At 34.7% G+C, this 21,036-nt stretch overlaps 1 protein-coding gene across 5 annotated transcripts in view; it reads right to left on the bottom strand.

Annotated features, from left to right (window-relative positions):
• RTTN (rotatin) overlaps window positions 1-21,036 on the bottom strand; it is a 79,877-nt gene that overhangs the window by 5,507 nt on the left and 53,334 nt on the right. For 3 of the 5 annotated variants that reach the window (XM_030265921.4, XM_030265920.4, XM_072924473.1), the window contains 11 exons: window positions 18,980-19,088; window positions 18,080-18,278; window positions 16,985-17,075; window positions 15,846-15,999; window positions 15,555-15,692; window positions 14,508-14,719; window positions 10,657-10,762; window positions 7,588-7,682; window positions 3,882-3,959; window positions 2,321-2,447; window positions 394-593 (listed from right to left, as the gene is read on the bottom strand). In XM_030265921.4, the coding sequence (XP_030121781.4) occupies window positions 394-593; window positions 2,321-2,447; window positions 3,882-3,959; window positions 7,588-7,682; window positions 10,657-10,762; window positions 14,508-14,719; window positions 15,555-15,692; window positions 15,846-15,999; window positions 16,985-17,075; window positions 18,080-18,278; window positions 18,980-19,088 (1,509 nt within the window). Of the gene's footprint in view, window positions 1-393; window positions 594-2,320; window positions 2,448-3,881; window positions 3,960-7,587; window positions 7,683-10,656; window positions 10,763-14,507; window positions 14,720-15,554; window positions 15,693-15,845; window positions 16,000-16,984; window positions 17,076-18,079; window positions 18,279-18,979; window positions 19,089-21,036 lie in introns of those variants that run through there. The other 2 variants (XR_005979632.2, XM_030265925.4) reach the window with 2 other exon arrangements.

Genomic DNA, 21,036 nt, shown 5'->3' with positions numbered 1-21,036 from the left:
CCTAATACTTTTACAAAGGCTATGTTTCCCACAGCATACCTAATGATTTACACAATGTTTAACTTCTTGTTCATTCACATGCAGTTTGCTCTACAGCATACTCACTTGCATGATCCACTAGTGATTGCTATCAATATATATGGGTATTAAAAATGTTACAACCCATTGAAACACAGAGGTAACAAAAAGCTCTAGCAAAAATTGTCCAGACTATGAATATAACTGAATTACACTCTGCTCTTAGGGAACAGTAACACAACTGAGAAGACACAATGGATTTGATTACCACAGAAGCACATCTATATGATCATATGACACTCCATACTAAAATATGAACGTTTATTAAAAAGGAAATTGCATCCATTGCTAAAATACAGGTTACCATTTACTTACCTTCTGAATAATGCCTCTACAGTCATGAGAAAGAGCAAGATTCGATATTAGACAAAAGACCACCTGCTGAACTGGGCTGTTATCATTTGACACATGGGAAGCCAATTTCAAGATGTAATGCATTAATGAATTGCCAGCTGCACTTCGTGCAGATAGAAGTGATGATTGTCCACCGCTGGCCCAACAAAGTGAAGCACAACCTTAAAGCAACAAGACATTTATCATATTAGAAATGCAGATATGTATTTAAAAGAAAAATCTATAGAAAGAACAGTGGAACTGCTCAAACATTGAGATGGAACTTTTCAAAGGATTTGTTAGGTATCATTTCTTTGAACCCCAATGAAGTCAATGAGACATACTCTGAATAGAATTGTGCCTGAATGTGGCACTTTACTGGAATAGGCATCTACTGTTCTATTGTTCTAGAATGTAAGAGGTGATTCTGCTGTTAAAGAGAAGCCATTGCTCCATCCCAGAATGTCTCCTTAAAAACCAGAACATATATCTAATTATACAATTATTTGGAAGTTGAATCTAAAGAGATCCTCTGAAACCAGCTCAGAAAAAGAAGTCTCTGTATAATTTGAAAGATTAATATAAGTTTCTTAGAATATTTTTCCAAGAAATATAAGTGCTGTCTGCAATTGTCATTACATTGTACAACAGAAGAATGCACAATCCTATGCTACAGAGTCGCAAGTTTGAATTAATACAGCAGCGGGGAACAGCTATGTTACCGACCTAAAATAGATAAATGCCTTCTGCACAAATATAGATATATGTCTTTTTTTTTTAGTGGCATTGACCATCAGCAATAGGCAATTTCTTACATGGCAAAAGTAAACAAAAATGAGACAAATATTTCCATGCATTTCTCTGACTACACTGAGGAGCAGTAGTTAACCAGTTCAGAGTAGGTAAATTTGGGACACCTCATAAGCCAGCTATTTCGAACAGAAAGAAAAAACTTGATTGATCAGAGAGCACTTGCTCTTATCAGCAAGGGAAATGAAAATGCAGCTTAGAGTCACTTCAGCTTGATTTCTTGCACGTGGACAGGACACAATATTTTTATTTTAGACTCTGTACCTGACTAATATATAATTTCTTCAGTCCATATTGAAGGAAAAAAAAAAACCAACCTTTATTAAATAAGGCCATTGCAAGTTTATTTAAGCTTTGGAGACATTAACTTTAAAAAAGAGTCATATTTTAACAGTTAACTATTTTAATGGTTATGATATCTTGACAGGGAGAAAGGAACAGACACTTTTGTGCCTCTTCAAGCTACTTGCAAATCGTTATCTATGATTTGCTAAATCTAAATAACCAGAATATGAAAAGAGAAAAATCCATGCTAAAAGAAAGTTCAGGCTTGTATCAGTAGGGATAATTCTCAAGGGAAATAAAAGGTTTGCTCAGATGAAAAAGAGACTCCTTATAAAAAATATACAAATGCAACCTACTGAATCCAAGGCATAAATAAATTAAAGAAATTTAATACAAAATTTAATTTGACTGACTATTTCAAAACCACAATGTCGTCAGTAAGGACTGATGTAAAACCCATACAAAGTACTGATACACTGTTCTCTATTAAAGAATTCCTAGAATAGTACTTCTATAATATATTACTCAGCTTGGCAGGACATTCAGCAAAACCTTCAAATATAATGGTTTGAATTAAATACTATTTAATCCTTTAGTACAATTGCACTAATGCTAAATCCAACAGCTTGAACCAGATCTGAACAAAAGTCTGGAATGTATTAAAATCAAACTCTTGTTGGACTTTGATGGACCAATGCTTTTACACTTTCCTCTTACAGTAAAAATAAACTTTTTTTTTCCCTTTATTATGCTTTTCTGTCTTAATTATTCTGGTAAAATATTTTGGTATTCCACCACAGAGTGACTTTCATACCTGCAGGATAGTTTGCAGTGTAGACACAAAGCAAATGCAGAGCTATTTGCATTGAGGAGTCATCTGCTAACAACCAGGGCCACAGAGAATGCAGAACAGGAACAAGATGAGCTTTGAGTGCTGCCATCTACAACAACATGAAGAAGAATTTCAAATGCAATCATTCATTTGAAAATGAAATATAGAATGAGAAAACCATATTTTTATCTTATGTTTTATCTTATGGCTTGAAAGATTGTACAGAGAACTGACACCATCATTTCAATCACCAATAAATTTAACCCTATGCCAGTCAAAACCAGCACATATCTTAATTACTGAAAGACACACAAACAAAGTAAAGATTTATTCATTCCAACTGTTCTTGTTGAAGAGCTCTCTAAAGTTTTATTCAACTCCTTCTAAAGTAATTATTGGAACTCAAAAAGCGTGGGAATACAAGAGTGCAATTGTATACAGAGCAAATGATAGAACTCTTCAGTTATCAACAGCAGCCTCCTTCAATCCTCCAAGCAATTCTTTCTGCAGATCCTGATCAAAAGAAGAAAAACTTTCCACAATAATCTTAGCTGAGATTATGGCACAACAAAGTTATGGGGACTTCAGGAATAATCATATGCCTTATTCAGCCCCAAGTGTTCTGCATACAAAAAGGATGTTAGTACATGCCCTGGAAAAGGGGTACTCCTGGGAAGTCAGGAAATCTTGCAGTTCTACCACTGCATTTGCTAAAAGTAGCCCAAGTTGTATAAATAGCAAGCACAAGTAACACAATGCCAAGAAAAATTAAACTGTGAAAGTGGAAATAAATCTGTGAATGATATCAGCAATAAGAAAGAAGAGCAGTGATCAGAAAGAACGAACATAGGAAAAAACAAAAACAAGTAATGTAGTATTTTCCTCATGAAAAAACAAGTAGGCAGAATGTTAGTTAAGCAGAAATTGAAAAGAAAAGAGAAAAAACAAGAATAAAATGAAAAGACATTCAAGATTTTGACCAAGAAAAATTATTTTATAAAAAACAGTTATGAAAACAAAATTGTGTTTTGGAGGATTAGTACAATTTAACTCAAATAAAGAAAAATAAATAGCAAATTGTTATTTAGATTTGGGTTTTGTTCATTTTGCTTGTTTTGTTTGGGTGATTTTGATGTTTTCTTGTCTTTCAGAAAGGCAAAAAAACAAGAAGAGGAAACAACTAAGATGTGAAATGTATCTCTATGAGCCTTTCTGGTGGCCCCAAACTTTTCTCCACCTCCATTTTTCATATTGTATGCTTTGAAAATTAGAATTATTGACTTACAAAAAGCAGAAGTGGATATAAAAGACAACAGCCATCTGAAATCACTGGGAGATGATGTTTCCATAAGAACACTAAGTTCCTAAAAGATGTATGAAATATTCTTTGGAATTGGGAATAATAATGAAATATGAAGTATTTCTTGCCATTAATATCAAACTTAAATTTAGCCAGCTTGAAAATAACTTCAATGTAGAAAAAAAAAATTTCTTCATTCAGTAACTAAAAGTCCTCATATTAGTTCAGTATAAGAATACTTACTTTGCATTCTTCATTTTGAAAGAGGCAGTTTCTAAGGAGCTGCATAGAACACCTTAACTCCTTGATGAGGTTATCCTCCTATCCAGGGAAAAATAATTCAAGATCATCAATGTAAGATCAGAATGAATTTTGTATAAGTAGGAAAGATATTTCAAAAGAAAAAGTGCAAATCTAAGGTATCAACGTTTGGGTAACATCTGCTCAGCAGTTTGCTTCTGATTTCACATAGAATTCACCTTAGCTAGCTTCAAGCACGTTTACTAAAGACATTTATAACCAGTAACTGATTATCCTTATCTCTCTTTATAACCCACAGATACTATTTCTAGGGGCACCAATATGACCAAATGCAGAAATCTGTAATGTTGAGCTCCATTTCTCTTATAACTAATAAAGAACGGGCAGGAACTTTCTGAGTATTTGTTCCATCCTAAAGCACACATCTAAAACAAGTAAAATTAATAACTCCCTAGAAGCATTTACTTTTCTTCTTTGGATAAAAACAAGGTTAAGTTAGCTCTGTCTTTCAGACCCTGAGAGGACCTCAGCTGGAGCATGGTGCTAATAATGCCAAGGTTGCAGCTTTGACCTCTCTATGTACTGTTCACTGGATCTGATGATTCTTGGGAATCCCTTCCAACTCAGAATATTCTGTGATGTCTACAGCAGGTCAGGCCAATCCATCCTTATATTCCCAGGATCTTAATTTCCTATCCTTAACTATAAATATAGAAGCTATAACTAACTTCCAAGATGATAAAAATATTACAGACAAATACAGACCTGTGGACAGCGAGGTGCTACCCTGAGATTCAAGTTACAAGTGAACAAAGAATCTATCTTCTCGACAGACCTGTGACATTACAGGGCAGTGATGGCTGACCTAATAGTGTCATCTATAAGGGTGACACACTAAACCACTTCTGAAAGATTACCAAATTCCAACAAGCTTGCTCACCACAGGATACTATTCCCGTCTTATCAAGCATAAAGGAACAAAAATGTAAAATAGGATTCATACTTAATCTCAGACAAGGTGAAGAAACAATGCATGCTTATAAATCATAATGTGCTTATACATCACAAATCATGTATTTGATGACATTTAGAGATGAAGTACTCTGCAGTACAGCCTACTGCAAAAAGGTTAATGAAAGCCAGGTGTAGTAGATCAGGAAGAAACATACAAGTCATTATTACAAATACATTTGATAACTGGTTTGTCTCACTTCTAGTCAAATAAAATGCTAACACTAAGACAAGACTCTTAAGACAAGACAAGAATTCTTTCAAGGAATTCTGTATGTATTAATTTAGTTAATAAGTAAAATAGCATTAAAATGCCACAAGCTATTTAATGAACAAACTTCTAGGAGGTTGAAAAAGTTATAGATTGCATTGATAGCACTGTTTATATTTATTTTAGGATATCTTGCTTTTTACTATGATAATATTCTGACATGATTTTTTGAAAGCTTGACTACATCTAAACACTTTTCATGCTCTTCATTAGCACCACACTAATTATTGTGAAAGAAAAGGAATATCAAGTGAAACACCTCAGCTGACCTGAGAATCAAGGTAGATAAAACATGTTTTTCCCAATAATTAAGAGTCAGAGAAAGGAAAAAAGAAAATAAGCTTGTCATTACTTTTCTCTGAGAGCTGTGCCCTGAAGTGGGTGAAGGAGCAGTTTTGTGAATGATCAGCTAAATCTACAATTAGAGCAATGTCTCAGTGTCCTGCACATGAAACTGTCATTATGTACCACATCTGATGAACGTACACTTACACATGATGCAGGCAACATACACTCCCAGCTCAGCAAGAAATCTGCCACAAAGTATTTTGCAAATCTTTCAAAGAATTTTCAATTAAACATGAACTGTTCTTCTGAACTTTCTCAGAGGCTCCTTTCCTCCAATTTCATTCAAGTTTTAAATTTCTCCTCAACCCAAAAACTACAAAGAACCAGCTGACTTCAACTTTACAGGACATATCTAGGGCAGGACACCTTTCAGCCTCCAACACTTGGAAAGGTAAAATGAATGTGTTTAGGAGATCTCAAGAAAAAATATGATAGCCTTCAAATCTCAGGGTCAAACTCAATTTTTTTTAAGAGTTCATTGTCATAAAACACATTTCCATACTCTCACAAATCAAAAGCTCAGATAAAATTACTATTTAGCTGAAGCAATGCAGAAATACCCTACAGGAAGGTGTTTTCTGCAATTTCTGATTTATGTGGGAGTGGACAAGATATCTAACTTGACAACAGAGGTTACAGCCTGTATTTTATTAATTCTCTTATATGATAGTGGCAGAAAACAAGAAGATTGCAACAAAAATCTTATAAAACTGTTGTATGATAGCAAGACATAATTTATATCTAAATGTGGCAAAGAAGACTTGGGTGACATGAGAGTCTGGAAGAACTGGAAGGCAGGTTGAAAAAAAAAGGCTAAATAAATAAACTGTGAATGGAGAGAAACTACTGGGAGTGCAGGCAGTGGGAGGATCAAAAGTATGAGGTTAAAAAAACCCAAAACTGACAAGAAGTTAAAAAAACAGGACAATAGAGTCTGATGACAAAAAACTGAGATGTCCAGACCAAGTTTGAAGGAGAAAAAAAAAAAAAACCACAAAAAACTGAAAGCCAGATAATAGGAGAGTAAAAAAAGCTATGATTTACATGCACAAGCAGAATGGAACTAGTTTTGGGATAGGAGGGAGCTTGACTGATACAAGAATAGACAAAACCAAAAGAGCTAGCACTGGTTGAAAGATACTTAAAAATTAACTTAAGAAATACAAAAATTATTATTGTGGAAACAACATTTTAAAAATTAGCTGGATTAGATAGGGTCATAAAATCAAGACTGAAAGTCCAACTAAGTTTGAAAACCATACTCTGATATAAATATCATAAATTACAAACATGACAGATTATAAAAGGATGAGACTTGTACCTGAGGGGATGTCTGAAAGTGAATTCTCAACTCTCAAACATCCTGCTATTTGCTGCTTTTAGCTAGGATGGACTAGTTGCTAATTCTGATAACCTAGACTAAAAGTGGGAAGTCCCGAATCCTTCAATTAATGAAAAGACATGAGACAAAACCCGTACTTCAGAAGCTGATCATGTATTCTACTTCACATGTAGACTATTGAGCTTAGGCAAACAGAAGCCTGGAGTTTTGGAAAGAAAATTTAGTGGAAAATAGGAGAATTCCTGAAAAGAGATGGTCCCTGAAAGAAAGAAAGAGGCCCTAAAAGAAGGATGTAAAGATTCTGGCTGGAGGAACAATCTGGCAATGGGAAAAGATCCTGAGAGCCAGAGAGATGCATGGAAAAAAATACCAGGACATGCCCAGGGGCTTTGCCCAGTGAACAGCCAAGACTGGGCAGCTGTAAAGTATGAATCGAGGTGATTTTCTGCCTGATATTCCTGAAGTAGCAGTCATCTCTGTGTTGGAAAAGGTAGTTGAGACATAGTGAGACCTCTGGGTGGAAGAGTGTGTGAGATAATGAAGTTGGTAAAAGTTCTAATATCATTGAGTTTTATAGAAGCTCCAGTATCTGGACCCACTACAAGCTGTCATTTACTTTGTCTCATTCATAACACATACAAGCACTATCTGCCTCAAGACAACAAACAAACAAAAGAAAGCTGGGAAGTGCCTTATCCTATAAATGTTCTGTTTACCTTTTTTCTCTGTGTTTTCCCAGGTTTTAGTGAATCCAAATTCAGCTGTGCGTGAATGTGCTTCATGTTTTCTATCCAGCTGTCTATCAGGTCAGCTGAAAGACAAAAAACCAGTAACATTTATAATTACATTCACAATCAAAAATGTTTTATTAAAAACCAAAGTATCTTTCTGGCAATTATCTTCTTGTTATCAGATGACAACAAGATGATCATCATGTTATCAATTATCTTCTTGTTATCAAGAAGCAAATGGTTTCTGAGATGAAGTGCATCTAGTTGAATGCTCTCAAGAAGCAAGAATATATTTGAGTTCTCTTGCAACAAAGTCCCATTAGAGGAATGGCAAAAGGAAGGACTGGTAAGATTGAGAGGGGAAGATGATTTGGGTGGAGAGGATAACAACTCATAACTCTTCAGGATATCTTCAACAATGCTCCTTAGAAGAGTAAAACTTCAAGAGATTAGGGCATCCATTTATTTTACCCAACCTTTCCCTAACAACAGCAAATTTGCTGCATCTGTGCTGAGACAAAGGAAAGCAACTGTACAGGTGACTTAAAGGGCAAAATGTTGAGTTAGGCTCTTTTCTTTGGATCTAGTCTTTACATCACTGTAAGATGATGGAGTGACTACGTAAGTGGAGAAGAGCTACAGATATCATCCGTGTGGACCTCTGTAAGGATTTTGACATGGTCCTTTACAACATCCTTCCAAATTGGAGAGTTATGTAATTGACAGGTGAAATTAATAGTGGATGAGGAATTGGTTAGATGGTGACACCAATACTGTTTAATGTCTCCATCAATAACATAGTGGGATTGAGTGCACCTGCAGCAAACTTGCAGGTGACACTAAACTGAGCAGTGCAATTGACAAACCTGAAGTCTCAGATCCCACCCAGAGGGACCTGGACAAGTTCAAGGTCCAGGTGGACCTCATGATGTTCAACAAGGTCATGTGCAAGGTGCTGCACTTGGTTGGGACAATCCCAACTATCAATGCAGATTGGGGGATAAAAGGATTGAGAACAGCCCTGCCCAGATGTAATTAGGGTGCTGGTGAATGAAAGGTTGGACATGGCTAGGCAATGTGAGCTCACAGTCTAGAAGGCCAAGTGCATCATGGACTGCATCCAAAGCAGAGTGGCCAGCAAGCCAAGGGAAGAGATTCTGTCCCTCTGCTCTGCTCTGGTAAGACCCCAGCTGGAACACTGCATCCAGCCCTGGGGTTCCCAGCACAGACAAGGCCCGTTGAAGCAAGCCCAGAGGCAGATCACAATAATCCTGAGAGGGATCTAATACATCTATGAGGATAGGCTGGGAGAGTTGGGATTGTTCAGCCTGAAGAGAATGCTCCAGAAAGACCCGGTTGCAGCCTTCCACTTAAAAGGAAAAGCTTAAGAAAGATGGGGACAACTGTTTCAGTGGGGCCTGTTTTAAGGGGTAGTGGTATTAAACTAAAAGAGGACAAACTTAGACTAGATATGAGGAAGAAATTTTTTACAATGAGGATGGTGAAACACTGGAACAGATTATCCAGAGAGATGGTGGAAGCCCTACCCCTGGAAACAGGTTGGATGGGGCTCTGAGCAACCTGAAAAAGTTGAAGCTGTCCCTGATTATTGCAGGGAGGTTGACCTAGATGGCCTTTAAAGGCCCTTTCCAATGCATTGTAAGATTCCATGATAATGGGATAATTCAAGCTGGAAGAGATGGCCTCCAGAAGTCATATACCCAACCTTCTCCTCAAAACAGAGCAAGCTCTAAGCAGGCAAGGTTTGCCTGCAGCTTTACCCTGCAGGGTCTTGAAACTGTCCAAAGACAGAGACAGTACACTATGTCTAGCAGTGCTTTACTGTCTTCAAAGGGCAAATATTTATTTACAGGCAGTTTGACTCTCACGTTTCAATTTATGCCCATTCTTTCCATACTCCTATACCATGCACTGCTGTAAAAAACCCATCTCCAACTTGTTCAAAATCTCATAGGTCCTCCCAAAACCTTCTTTTCTCCAGGCAGAACATAAGTCAACTCCATCAGCTTCTTCTCTAATGACAAGTGAACAAAACCCTGATGGCCCTCTGGGGAATCTGTTGCAGTTTGTTGACATTTGTTGTCAAAACTGGATGCACTATTCTAGTTTTAGTCTAACAAGTGGTAAGTTATAGGAAAGCACCTGTCGCTATAGAACACATGAAAGCACAACACAAGCCACCTGCTATTTGCAAGGTAAAAAAGAAGGTTTATTTTCTTTCTGACTCCAACTTTTATACTTTTCCAAAGGTGACAGTGGACTGGAGAGTGAATGGGCCACCTCTCCAAAGACATTGGACAAAACACTAGTACATCAAGTTTCTCCACCCCCATGAAGGAATGCAAAACAATATGTTGTTTATAGAAATTGTGTGGGAAAGTTTTCTAACAGAATGTAAACTCAGAAGGCTTTAGAAAATCTTAAGAATCAGGGCAACATGCACCCAAGACAAAGTGATGAGATCATAAGGTGTAAAACATATGATGCATGAGAAATGCAAATTCACCATTCTCCCATATTCTAGAGGCACAAGAAACCTGTGATTAGAAGCTGGTTTACTACTGCGAAGAGAACAAAGTCCTACTTAAAATGTAAAATGGGACCAAAGAAACAGGGAAGATCAAAGATGAGAAAAAGAAGTCTCCTCTTGTCCAGGTACAGCCAGAACAAAAACCACAGGGCATACTTTCCCCTACACAAGTATTGGAAGATACTGCCAGTGAAAAATCTCCAGTTTCTAATGGATGAATATGCCATTAGTAGTAAAAAGCTAAAAGGCCTCTTTTTACTCCAACACAGATCTGTGACTTCACCACAGGGTTTTAAACTGGCTATAACATAATATTTTTAATCTGCAGCTGAAAACCTTAATTATCAATAAGATTTCTTAGTGAAAATCTGAAAAAAAACCTGCTACTGAAATCTAGGTCTTCTGCTTTGAAAAAAAAAAAAATTCCAATCTAAAGATAATATGCAAAACACCTGCAAGCATTTAAATCACATATAATTTAACATACATTTTGAAATGCTCACCTTCCAAAGCACATTTCTGGGCATTTTTACTGACAGCTAATAGAGACAACAGTGCATTTGTAGCAACTTCTTTCAGCACATCCTTTGAAGATTTTCGTTCACAGACCTACAAAAATGCAATTTCATTACTGCAATGAAAAAGTGACCATATTAAAAGTAGCATTCACAGCTATAAATTGATTGTCAGAGTCTATATTTTCATTTGGATGATTTATCCCTACATTCCTATATAGAGTTCTCTCTCTATATATTCATGTTTATAGTCAGTCTGCATTGAAGTGTTTCAGGTTTTTCTTGTAACTAATTTTTTTTAAATTAAATCCTTCTTCTCTTTCTCCTAAGCCCACTCTTCTTATTCTTTTCTTAACATTCTACTTTTTTAAGGCCTGGGTTCCAAATCTTAGCATTCCATTATTTTTCTAATATTCAGGAATAGGCTTGGTATTGCAGACAACTCACTGATATGCCTTTAGAGTAGTCTCACTTTCCTTCTACACAATGATGATGAAGAGATTAAATACAATGAAATTCCTTAAAAAAAAATCACTGAAAATTATTTTAGATAATGTTACTAACCAGTGAAAAATGGTAGCTTGTCTTAGTTTTGTGAGGTCTTTGTGAGCACCACCAGACTTCTAATAACCAAAGTATAATCTCTGTGTTTTCAAAGGAATATTTATTTGGAGTCACATAACAAGATAGTTGAAAGACAGGGAGCAGTCTGTACTTTCTATGTTATCCACCAGAGAATTTTGTCCATCTAGCAATTTTCCCTAAAGTGCCAGTTCTGACATCCCAGATAACAGAAAACACCATCCATTGCAAACAGAAAAATACAGGAAAATAAGAACACTTGCTGGATCATTGTAAAGAGAAAAACATACTTCTAAGCTAGCCAAAAATAAAACATCTTACGAAAATCTTAATACTTTAGGCAGAAATCTCATGAAGTACCTATCCATAGGATCTCAAAGATTTTAATTCTACATACAGCATGTATTAATGGACTAATAATTTTTTTCAAATTTTCATATGCAATAAAATACCAATGTATGCTCTGAGGTCATAATTTATTGTTCACTGTAACTAGGGGTGAGAAGGTCAAAGGATAAAGAATAGTAAATTAATAACTAGAAAAATCCCAACACCTCATTGATAAGGACAACTGACACCAAATAAAAGCGCTGAAGCATGGACTGGGTTCTGTTTATAACAAAAAAAAAAAAAAAGAGATTGACATTTAGACTATAATAGTTTTTATTACATCTGGTGTGAAATCTCAAATTTAACTGCAACGTAAGAATGTTCGAAGTAAATTAACTGTTTTTCTGTTCTGATAGGTGATGGTTTCTTCTGAAATTAAAAAATTTAGATGTTTGAGTTACTTAAAAGCTTAAACTAACTGACACAAGCCAGGAAAGAAAAAAATTGTTGAGTTCCAGCAATCCTGCATAGACTAAGATGTCGGTTTTGGGACTTATTCACTGAAAGGCTTTTTGCCCTATTAAATTGCCAAATGTTTTTACTTGTTCTTAATATTAATTAATACTTTCATAATATAAAATATATTTGCCTATCAACCTCTTGGGTATTCTCATGTAAGTATTATGTGGCAGACTAGAACTGATCCAATAATTAAGGTCAGTTGTCTTACATTTGTATCTTTTTCAAAAGTTTTAATTTCATCTTACTATTTTCTAAATTTTATCTTGAACACTAAAAAAATTCCATTCTTTCTTGAAGCGTGCTCTTCTATGCATTTTTTCTCACTCTGCCATCAAGAACTGCATAATAAAAAAGAAAATTTATGTCAAGCATAGGGAGCACAAGTAATTAAGAATTAATTAATGATTAACTACTAGTTGAGTGGAAAAAATAACTCTAGGAATTTATAATGCCTTGTGCCAAAAGATTCTATATTTTTAAACTATAACAGAAGTATTAAAATGAGACTAGATATTTAATTTTTTTAAATTATGTTGCATAATAAATTTAAGATGTCCCATAAATCCACAGAAGATCTGGCTATGTTAGTCTTTACCTACTGTTAGTTGCAGGGGAAATCATAGTCTTTCTATTATATTGTAAGCCTTATATCTAGGAAAAAAAATGTTAGGGCCAAAATTTGAGAGTTTATATATAGATTATGCTTTCCTTCTTAATTTTATTTCTGATCTTAAGCACATGTATACCAGGATTAATGTTTACATCCACAAAACAACAAAAGCCTTTCAAAGTCAGCATGTCCACTTACTAGATTTCTTATATGTGATAATGAATTCAAATTTGAGACCCGGTCTACTAATATTCACACCTGTACATTGGGTACTAAATTAGCATTTGCTACTATCAGGAATTCTGTAGATTTTATGTGTTTAGGATGATTAATGGAGATGACTGTTTGTTTGAAAAGCCTCCCATCCCTTTCATGTTAGCCAATTATTTGCTTGACTGCTTCTCTTAAAGAGTGCTCCTCCTGAAGAAATTCTGAAATCTTTTGGGTTGTTTTTTTAATTTTTAATGGTGGTTTTGTTTAGGTGTTTGTTGTTTCAATAGGTTAGTTTATATCCCATGGGCTCATTCCATTGTCCTCTCAATGACCACTGTAAAGGGGTATAAATAAATACATGTACTTTGATCTAAGAAACTGGCTGTTTCTTTCCTGTTATCCTTTCAAGGAGATCATAGCAGCCCTGTAAGGACCCAAAGAGCACAGGCTATCTTTTGAACTCTTTTATGAACAAAATACAATGTCTGTCTACATCTCTGAACAGTTAAAAAGGATATTAAAAGATGATGTCTCTTACAATATTCAAATTATGTCTAATGTCCTTCAATTGACTGGGTTGCAGTTCATTCTTCATTGTATCAACTTTTTCTACTCTCAGCATAAGAATCATCCTCTTTTTGCTAGCATAGATTGATATGTTACGTAAACTTGTATGAATATAGAGGAATGTTACAACATGTCTTTATCAGACATACTCTCATGCATCCATACTTTTTATGCCAGAGTCAAGGAGTTTTGTTTCAGGCATATATGCAAGCATTAATACAAAAACCCAACAGGATATTTTGCAAACTATGGGATTTGAACAAAGTGCCCTTGTTTTGCTTGAGTCCCTGAAAATCATGTCCTCATAGGAAAACACTGTGCCCTGAAATTATCTGAAATTAGTTGCCAAAGACATAGAGAATTCTGGTTATGCAGCCTGTACAGTGACCAAGAAAGACCGTATTGGGAAGTTTCTCCTCCCTGAAAGACAGCAGGTTCTCAGTGGACAGAATACCATCCCCCAATAGATACAGTAGAGCCACAGCGCTGCAACAGGGCAGGAAAGGAGTACAAAATTTGTGACAGATACCAGGACAAATCTTGGTAGGAGTAAGGTTATTCTACAAGAACTCAGCATCCATAGGAAGAGAAGAGACGAATACTAAGAGAGTATTCTTTTGGTCACACCATCCAATATACGACCAATAAATGTCAAAAAATATGTTTTACGTAGCAAAATAGTACTAAGATACTTATTAAAAATAGGTGTAACAATGACTTCAGAACAATCAGGTGGCAATAATAAGTGACATTTTATATAATGTGTATCATTCAGAAAAAAACCTACACTTCTAATATTAGATCACTACGATTGTTGCAGTGACAAACTGCACATAAATTAAAGAAAATAGATAAAAGAACTAAGTTGGAGGGAAAACAAATAAGACACAAATTACATGTATAATTTGTTTACTTCAACCAACCTGTAAATAAGGGAAGGATTAAATATAAAGGAAGTAAAAGAGTCAAAAATGCAAAAATATATCCTGCAATCACATTGGTAAATTTTAAGTACCTGAATAATTAAAGCAGTAAGTTGAGTTACTGGTGCCTGGCATTCTTCAGTGTGGTCCAGAAGAAAGCTAATAGTTGGATTTTGACATACACTCTGTTTATCCTGGAGCTGTTTTCTTCCTTCCTCATTCAAAAGGACAGAGAGGAACTGTAAACTAGCCACATATAAAGCAGGATATGTGGCAGACAGATGAATACAATCAGAAATGGTATCTAAATGGTTAAACAAAAAAAATTAAATTTTTTACATTTCATTATGAATAAAGCTCAAGTATATTTTAGAACACAGAAAGACTTATCAAAGAAAGCATGTGAACCCAGAAGCAGTTATAAGGTGTACTGTTTAAGGAATTCTACAAATTCAATGCATCTTATAAGCCTTCAAAATAATCTAAGAAAAATTTGAAGTTTTATAATGGTTGAATGAATTAATTGTTTTGCATTCATTTGACTATAAAACAAAAAAGCAATCTCCATTTCACTCAAACCACTCATTCGTCCAGTAATTTTTTTAACTCTCCACATTTTATCAATAGCTTATACCATAAAACCAACAGTATGCATTAGCTGCTTATTTGCAATTGGATTTGGGTTCAGTAGATCTCTTAACATGCACAAGCTCATCTTGACTGTGTTCATACTTCACAGAACGTCACAGAACCTTGCCTAACTACACTAGTAACTGATGTAAGAATAATTAAAATACAAAAAAAACTCCTGTATAATAATCTTGGATTTCTGTATCTCTCATCTCCCCTGAAAACTTTGCTCTTCTTTGATGAAAGATATTTAAAAAGAAAGAAGGAGAAAAAAATGAAGTGCTAATGGATCATTTAACAAATACCACGTTTGGTTAAGGTTTACAACTAAAATCATTCATCCATACATGTGAAGAAAACAAAGCAGGTCAGTCAAGCTCTGGACACATTGGCTTTCATTGTGGGTATCTCATTACTAATTACTTAATAGCATCTAAAGAACAATGACTCTCTTTTCTATTTGTTTATTAGTTGCTGGGAAAACAAAAACATGCAGAAATAGTCATTACCAATTATTGCTGTACAGTGATTTGCAAGGGCTGCTGTCACAGATGGAAAAGATATCTGGCCATTTTTCCACAGTAATGTAGCTAGAAGGCTGAAAGAGTCGACCCAAGTTTCATAAAGTACAGATTTTAACTCGGTATCTGCAAAGATAACACGGAAAAAATCAAACCATTTACAAATGTGCACAAACCTAGAAAGCTGAACTTGACCACTCCTGTCCATTTACCTCAAGGTAGTACCTAAATGAAGACCTGCCTCTGTCTGGTTATAAAGGAAACAAAGTACTTCATTACCTAAGCCAGCTTTGGGATGTATGGTGAGAATCCTGAAGGTATTCTCTAACAGAGGTTTCAGCAGTTCATCCTGGCTTACAAGCTGAGAGTCCACCAATAAACATGATTTTAGAAGCCTGGACACAGATGACAAGTACTGAAGTAATAACAAGACCTGTTAAACATTTGTAGAAAGATATGAAATAAAGCCATATATTTACAACTTCCACATTATTTTAATTTACTCACATTATGCTAACTGTTTCACAATGTTTAAATATATACCATTTAAATAACAGAACATGAATTTAAAATGTTTCTCTTAATTTGTACTGTAGAAGATGAAACAGAATCCCTAGTACAGAAACACACATGTGCAATCAATTTTCTAGTACCAAAGCAAAAGTTCCTTGTGAGGAGGTCATGACTCTTGCTACATTTACAGCAGCATACTCATTGTAAAGTCACAAAGAAAAACACAAAAATGGTCATTAATACTGAAGAATACATGTGTCTTCCTAAAAATGGAAGCTGAGATGTTTATTTATTTATTCTCATAAGTATTCTGCAGAAACATATTGATTTAATTAGAAGAGTAATTTACTTCTAAGTAAATCTGAAAGCAGAGCAGCAGAGGCTATGGAATGGCTGTGTCATGAAACAGCATATTCTACACATTGTATATATACAGAGTTAAACTTCATAAAAAGGTAGTTCTATCAGCAATAACCCTATATGGTTTGCATACATCAAAATTAGCTGAGAACTATGTAACTGTCTGCAGGATCAGAGACAAAGCAAAGCAGCCAGATTTGTTACAGACAATAAATATCCAATGCGTCAGTAACTATATCTGGCTTATACTTCAGTAACATACAAAAAATTCTCTTACATCATTCCTTCAATGGCTAAATTTAACTTCTACTTTTAAAAGACAATTAATTTCCAGTTTGGTCATTCCAATTATAGTCCTAACACAGAAATTAATTCTTCTATGTTGAATAAAATGGTTTATTTTCACTTAAACTTTGTCAAAAGCACAAAGATTCACAATGTGGCCCATAATAGTATGTCTGGACTATGTTAATGAAGATAAATTATACTAATATAATTAAATTCATAACTTAAAAAAATTAGGAAGTAACAAATGCTTCTCTAACCTGAGCTTTTACATTTTCTATATGACATCGACGACCCAATGGAGCTTTCAGTTCCAAGATGCATCTTTCAACCAGATTAGCACTTACAAGACTAAAACAAAATATATTGGTTAGAAATACAGCTAAGTAATTAAACATTCTATTAACTTAACATTCTATAGAAGAGAATAATATAAATAAACCAAGTAGATAGAAATAAAGTAAGATGCACTTACTGCTAAAGCCCACTATTTTAAGGAAGTCTAGTGCAATGGCAACTATAGCAGCAGTATGTTGTTTCAAGATAGCTAGACTAATATAAATTCTAATAGCTGCTACTGCAAAAGCAAAAATCAATTTTTTTTCTATTTGATTTTTTATTTTCTTTCCTCTAGAAGAATAAACACCTCTGCAATAATATAAGCTGTATTCACATCAGGATTGTTGGAGTTTTATGTTTGTTCATCTGTGTTTTATTTTTTCCATTAATTGCACTATGAAGAGCAACTACAAATCTTCTTGAAAACTTTTACCAAAAAAACAAACTAAGTTTTCATGCTACACTCAGGACTTCCAAACATTTTTTTATAGACAAAAGAATTTGCTACAATGGAAATGGAAACGCAGCATACAATCTGAAGACTTCTTTGAAGTGGTTCCTCCTTTTAAAAGGAACTAAAATACTAGGATCCATCATCCAAATTTGGCAAGTTTCATTTACTCTCTTTTAATGTGAAAATTCTTGGCCCATCTTCAAAATATTTCATACAATTCAAAGAAGAAAAACATAAAATGAACTGAAATTATCTGCAATTACAAATGCCTGAAAAAAACCCTAAAATATCATGAGAGGAACACAGTAGTCCTGCATAAAACATACACCGCAGATGGAATCACCAATATGACTACCTAGTCTGTGAAAAAAAAAACGTAATTATGATTCATTTCTTCATTTGATTGTATTTTTATTAAAAAAAAAATTCAACACTTCAGGAGCAAGAAGTGATCAATATGTTTAACAGTTTTAGTAAGAAACATGGGTAGATCTCATTTAAAGATTTCTTAAACGTCTATTGTTACACCTTGTTTGTAGCTCAACAGTTATCGATCTCATACCTGCTGAGAGTTGTTAGCAAATGTGTTTGTTGAAGGGCAATTCCAGTATCTTTTGGCATCACAACCAGCAGATTGTGCAGAAGGCTGCAAACAGCTGACAAAAGGGCAGGTGTGACTACAGCACACTGTTTAGACCGAGCAGCAGACATAGGAGAATCATGTTGACTTGGAGATTCTGTTATGGTTGTATCACTTTGACCTGGAGTGTGTTGAATTAAAAAAAAAAACCAAAATAACCAAAAGATTAAATTATAGCAGTTACATAAAACAAGATTATTTGTATTTTTCATAAAACATCCAAGTCCTCTCTATATTTAAATTGTATATTCAGGAATGAAAGTGGGGGGAAAAAAACAAACATGAAATCAGATACAAGAAATCGTTCCCAAATAAAATACTCCCTCTACCAGGCATTAAATAAAGATAACTAGCAAATTTGGAAAGACACAAACTGCCTGTCCTTTCTTTAAAAGAAAAATATTTTTATTTGTATACAGGTGTCTCTACATACATGACTATAATTTTTTTTTGTATTATATAAGTTTTTATCCTTTTACATATAAAGAAGATTATACACACATCTTTGTGTATGTGTGTGCATACACACTCCTATATATGTATATGAAAGCTCTACCATGACTGATGAGTTGAAAGCATGACTAGATGCCAGGAAGAGAACCAAAGCCTTGAGTTACATTTCAAGCAGTACCATTTTCACTTGCATCTATCAAAATTCATATTAAAGAAAGTATTAAATGTTTGTCTTCTAAAGCAACCACTAGAAGCATCAACTGCTCCAGCGACATGCACTGTACAATGTGCAGCATGGACAAATGCTGAAATACGGGTGGGTGAATACACTGTGCTTAGCATCAGGTACAAGGCTTAAGCTTGACTTACCTTGTGCCGTAAGCCGATCAACCACAGTTTCTGGAATAAAACTGGCTGAACTTGGAACTGTTGCCTGAAGCTCAGCAACACTTCCCAGTGATGGTGATGCAGACAGAATCTAGAAAGCCATAAAAAGAGAAACTACTTGATTCCAGCTTTTACAGACTAGCCTCTTATTCATATTCAGCTTGTGCAACGGGAACAACCCGTCATAACCAACAAAATCAAATGCTACATAAACATTACTGTTCAAAATCAATTTGATTAGATTTTGTCCACTATGTGTGTGTATATATACATGAAAAAAAAACCTAGTAATTGAAACTATTAAAAGATGGGCTATATCAACAGACAAACTGATCAATGCCCATGTTACTGGAAATTCCCTCTCTTCATCCTTTTTTTTTCATCCATATAATTGACTCAACCTACATTTGGATAAAGATAGAAAGACATTACTGAAGCATTTAAACTCAAATTTTCATGGACTATTTGCTCTACTGAGAACATCAGCACTTGTCCCTTTGTACCAGAACACACTCAGATAAAAATATCACAAGTGCATTTGTCATCAAAGTTGATGTCCCAGAGTCTTTTGAACTCTGAGTGCTTCTCTTAACCTTAATCCTATGATCCTTAAATGTATTCATTTCATAGTGAAGACATGAGATGTTTAAATGGCAGTAGACAACATTACTGATATAATACTATGTTCCTCCTACCAAATTTGCATTACTTCCATTATGAATTTTGTGTGTTTTCTAATGTTCCTAATACCCTTGTTACTGCGTTTAAAATCACAAGCCTGAGATCCGAAGACTCAGAATGCATCTAAATTATGTGCTTTTGTGACACAACAAGACCTGTATGCAACTTGTTTCAGATCACAGGATAAGTATTTATCATGTCAAGTCACTCTTTCCCTTCTGGTTTTTATTTTCTAGATAGAAAAGTCACATCAGACAATTTTCTTCAAGAGTGTCAATATACAAAGCAGAGAATATAGAATGCTGGAGAATCCAACAAAATCCCAACAGAGTTAAGACTTGAAGAAGGGTGTTGTTAGAATTTTCCTCACAGCGAGTTTTCTAAGGAAGACTGAAATATCTCGAAGGCTTCCAGAAGTTGGGATATATTTTTACCCAAGGAAATGTTAAAAGTGACTTAACAGACAAAAAGGGTGCAGGGAAGGAAATCACAGATCACTCTGTTCCTAGCTATTGTATCCTTGCAACCTCCACATTGTAACTTCCTTTTCTCCCACATTATCCTCTGGTCTCCCACTGTTGTTTATCCTACAGTCATAAGTCTTTCTTCTTAAGCCTGCTCAGCTGTTCCTCAAGAAAAGTCAGAGGATTATTGTAACACATAAAACAAGCTACAGTAAGATCTGGGTTGTGTGTCCAAAACACAGGGAACACAGAGCTCTTAGGGTGAGCACACAGAATGTCCAAAATAGAGAGCACACAGTGTGTCCAAAACACATAGAGCTTAGATCATAGAAACACTAGGACATTTGGCTAAATTATTCTCTTATTATCAAAATGCAGTACCAAGCTGCACTGAGTGATTGAATTTAAAATTCTATTTTGATTGCACAACTAAAAAGCATATTTACCAATTTTAAAAAGTTACTTGAAGTTCTATGCTTGCTAATTTAAATAATTATTAAAATCCATTATTATCCATTAAGCTAACCTATCATGACACATGGTGAATTCTGCATTTATTCAGCACTATACATCAATTCCAAACATTCTGATAGGTGAGAAAAATCATAACACTTTTCTTTAAATAGAACAAAACCAAAATATAATTTTTAACAGTACATATGGTTCTTCTGAAACAAGTAAAACCCTAAGAGGACTTTAACTATATTGAGAGTCATCTTACAGATATTATTATGAATTATACAACCTTTCATGTATTAGTAAAAAGTATCAGCTACCTCATACAACTGCTCTCTCTCTATCTTCTACAACTCTTTAAACACTTTAGGCAAGAAAATAAATAGTTCTGTTACATCAAAATTTTTTAAAAAATCAGCAAAAGCTTTATCTGGTTAG

This window comes from Taeniopygia guttata, chromosome 2 (assembly GCF_048771995.1).
Source record: "Taeniopygia guttata chromosome 2, bTaeGut7.mat, whole genome shotgun sequence".
In the NCBI taxonomy this organism is placed as follows: domain Eukaryota; kingdom Metazoa; phylum Chordata; class Aves; order Passeriformes; family Estrildidae; genus Taeniopygia; species Taeniopygia guttata.
The sequence above is the reverse complement of the archived record's forward strand: the minus strand, read 5'-3'. Positions and strand labels throughout refer to the sequence as shown.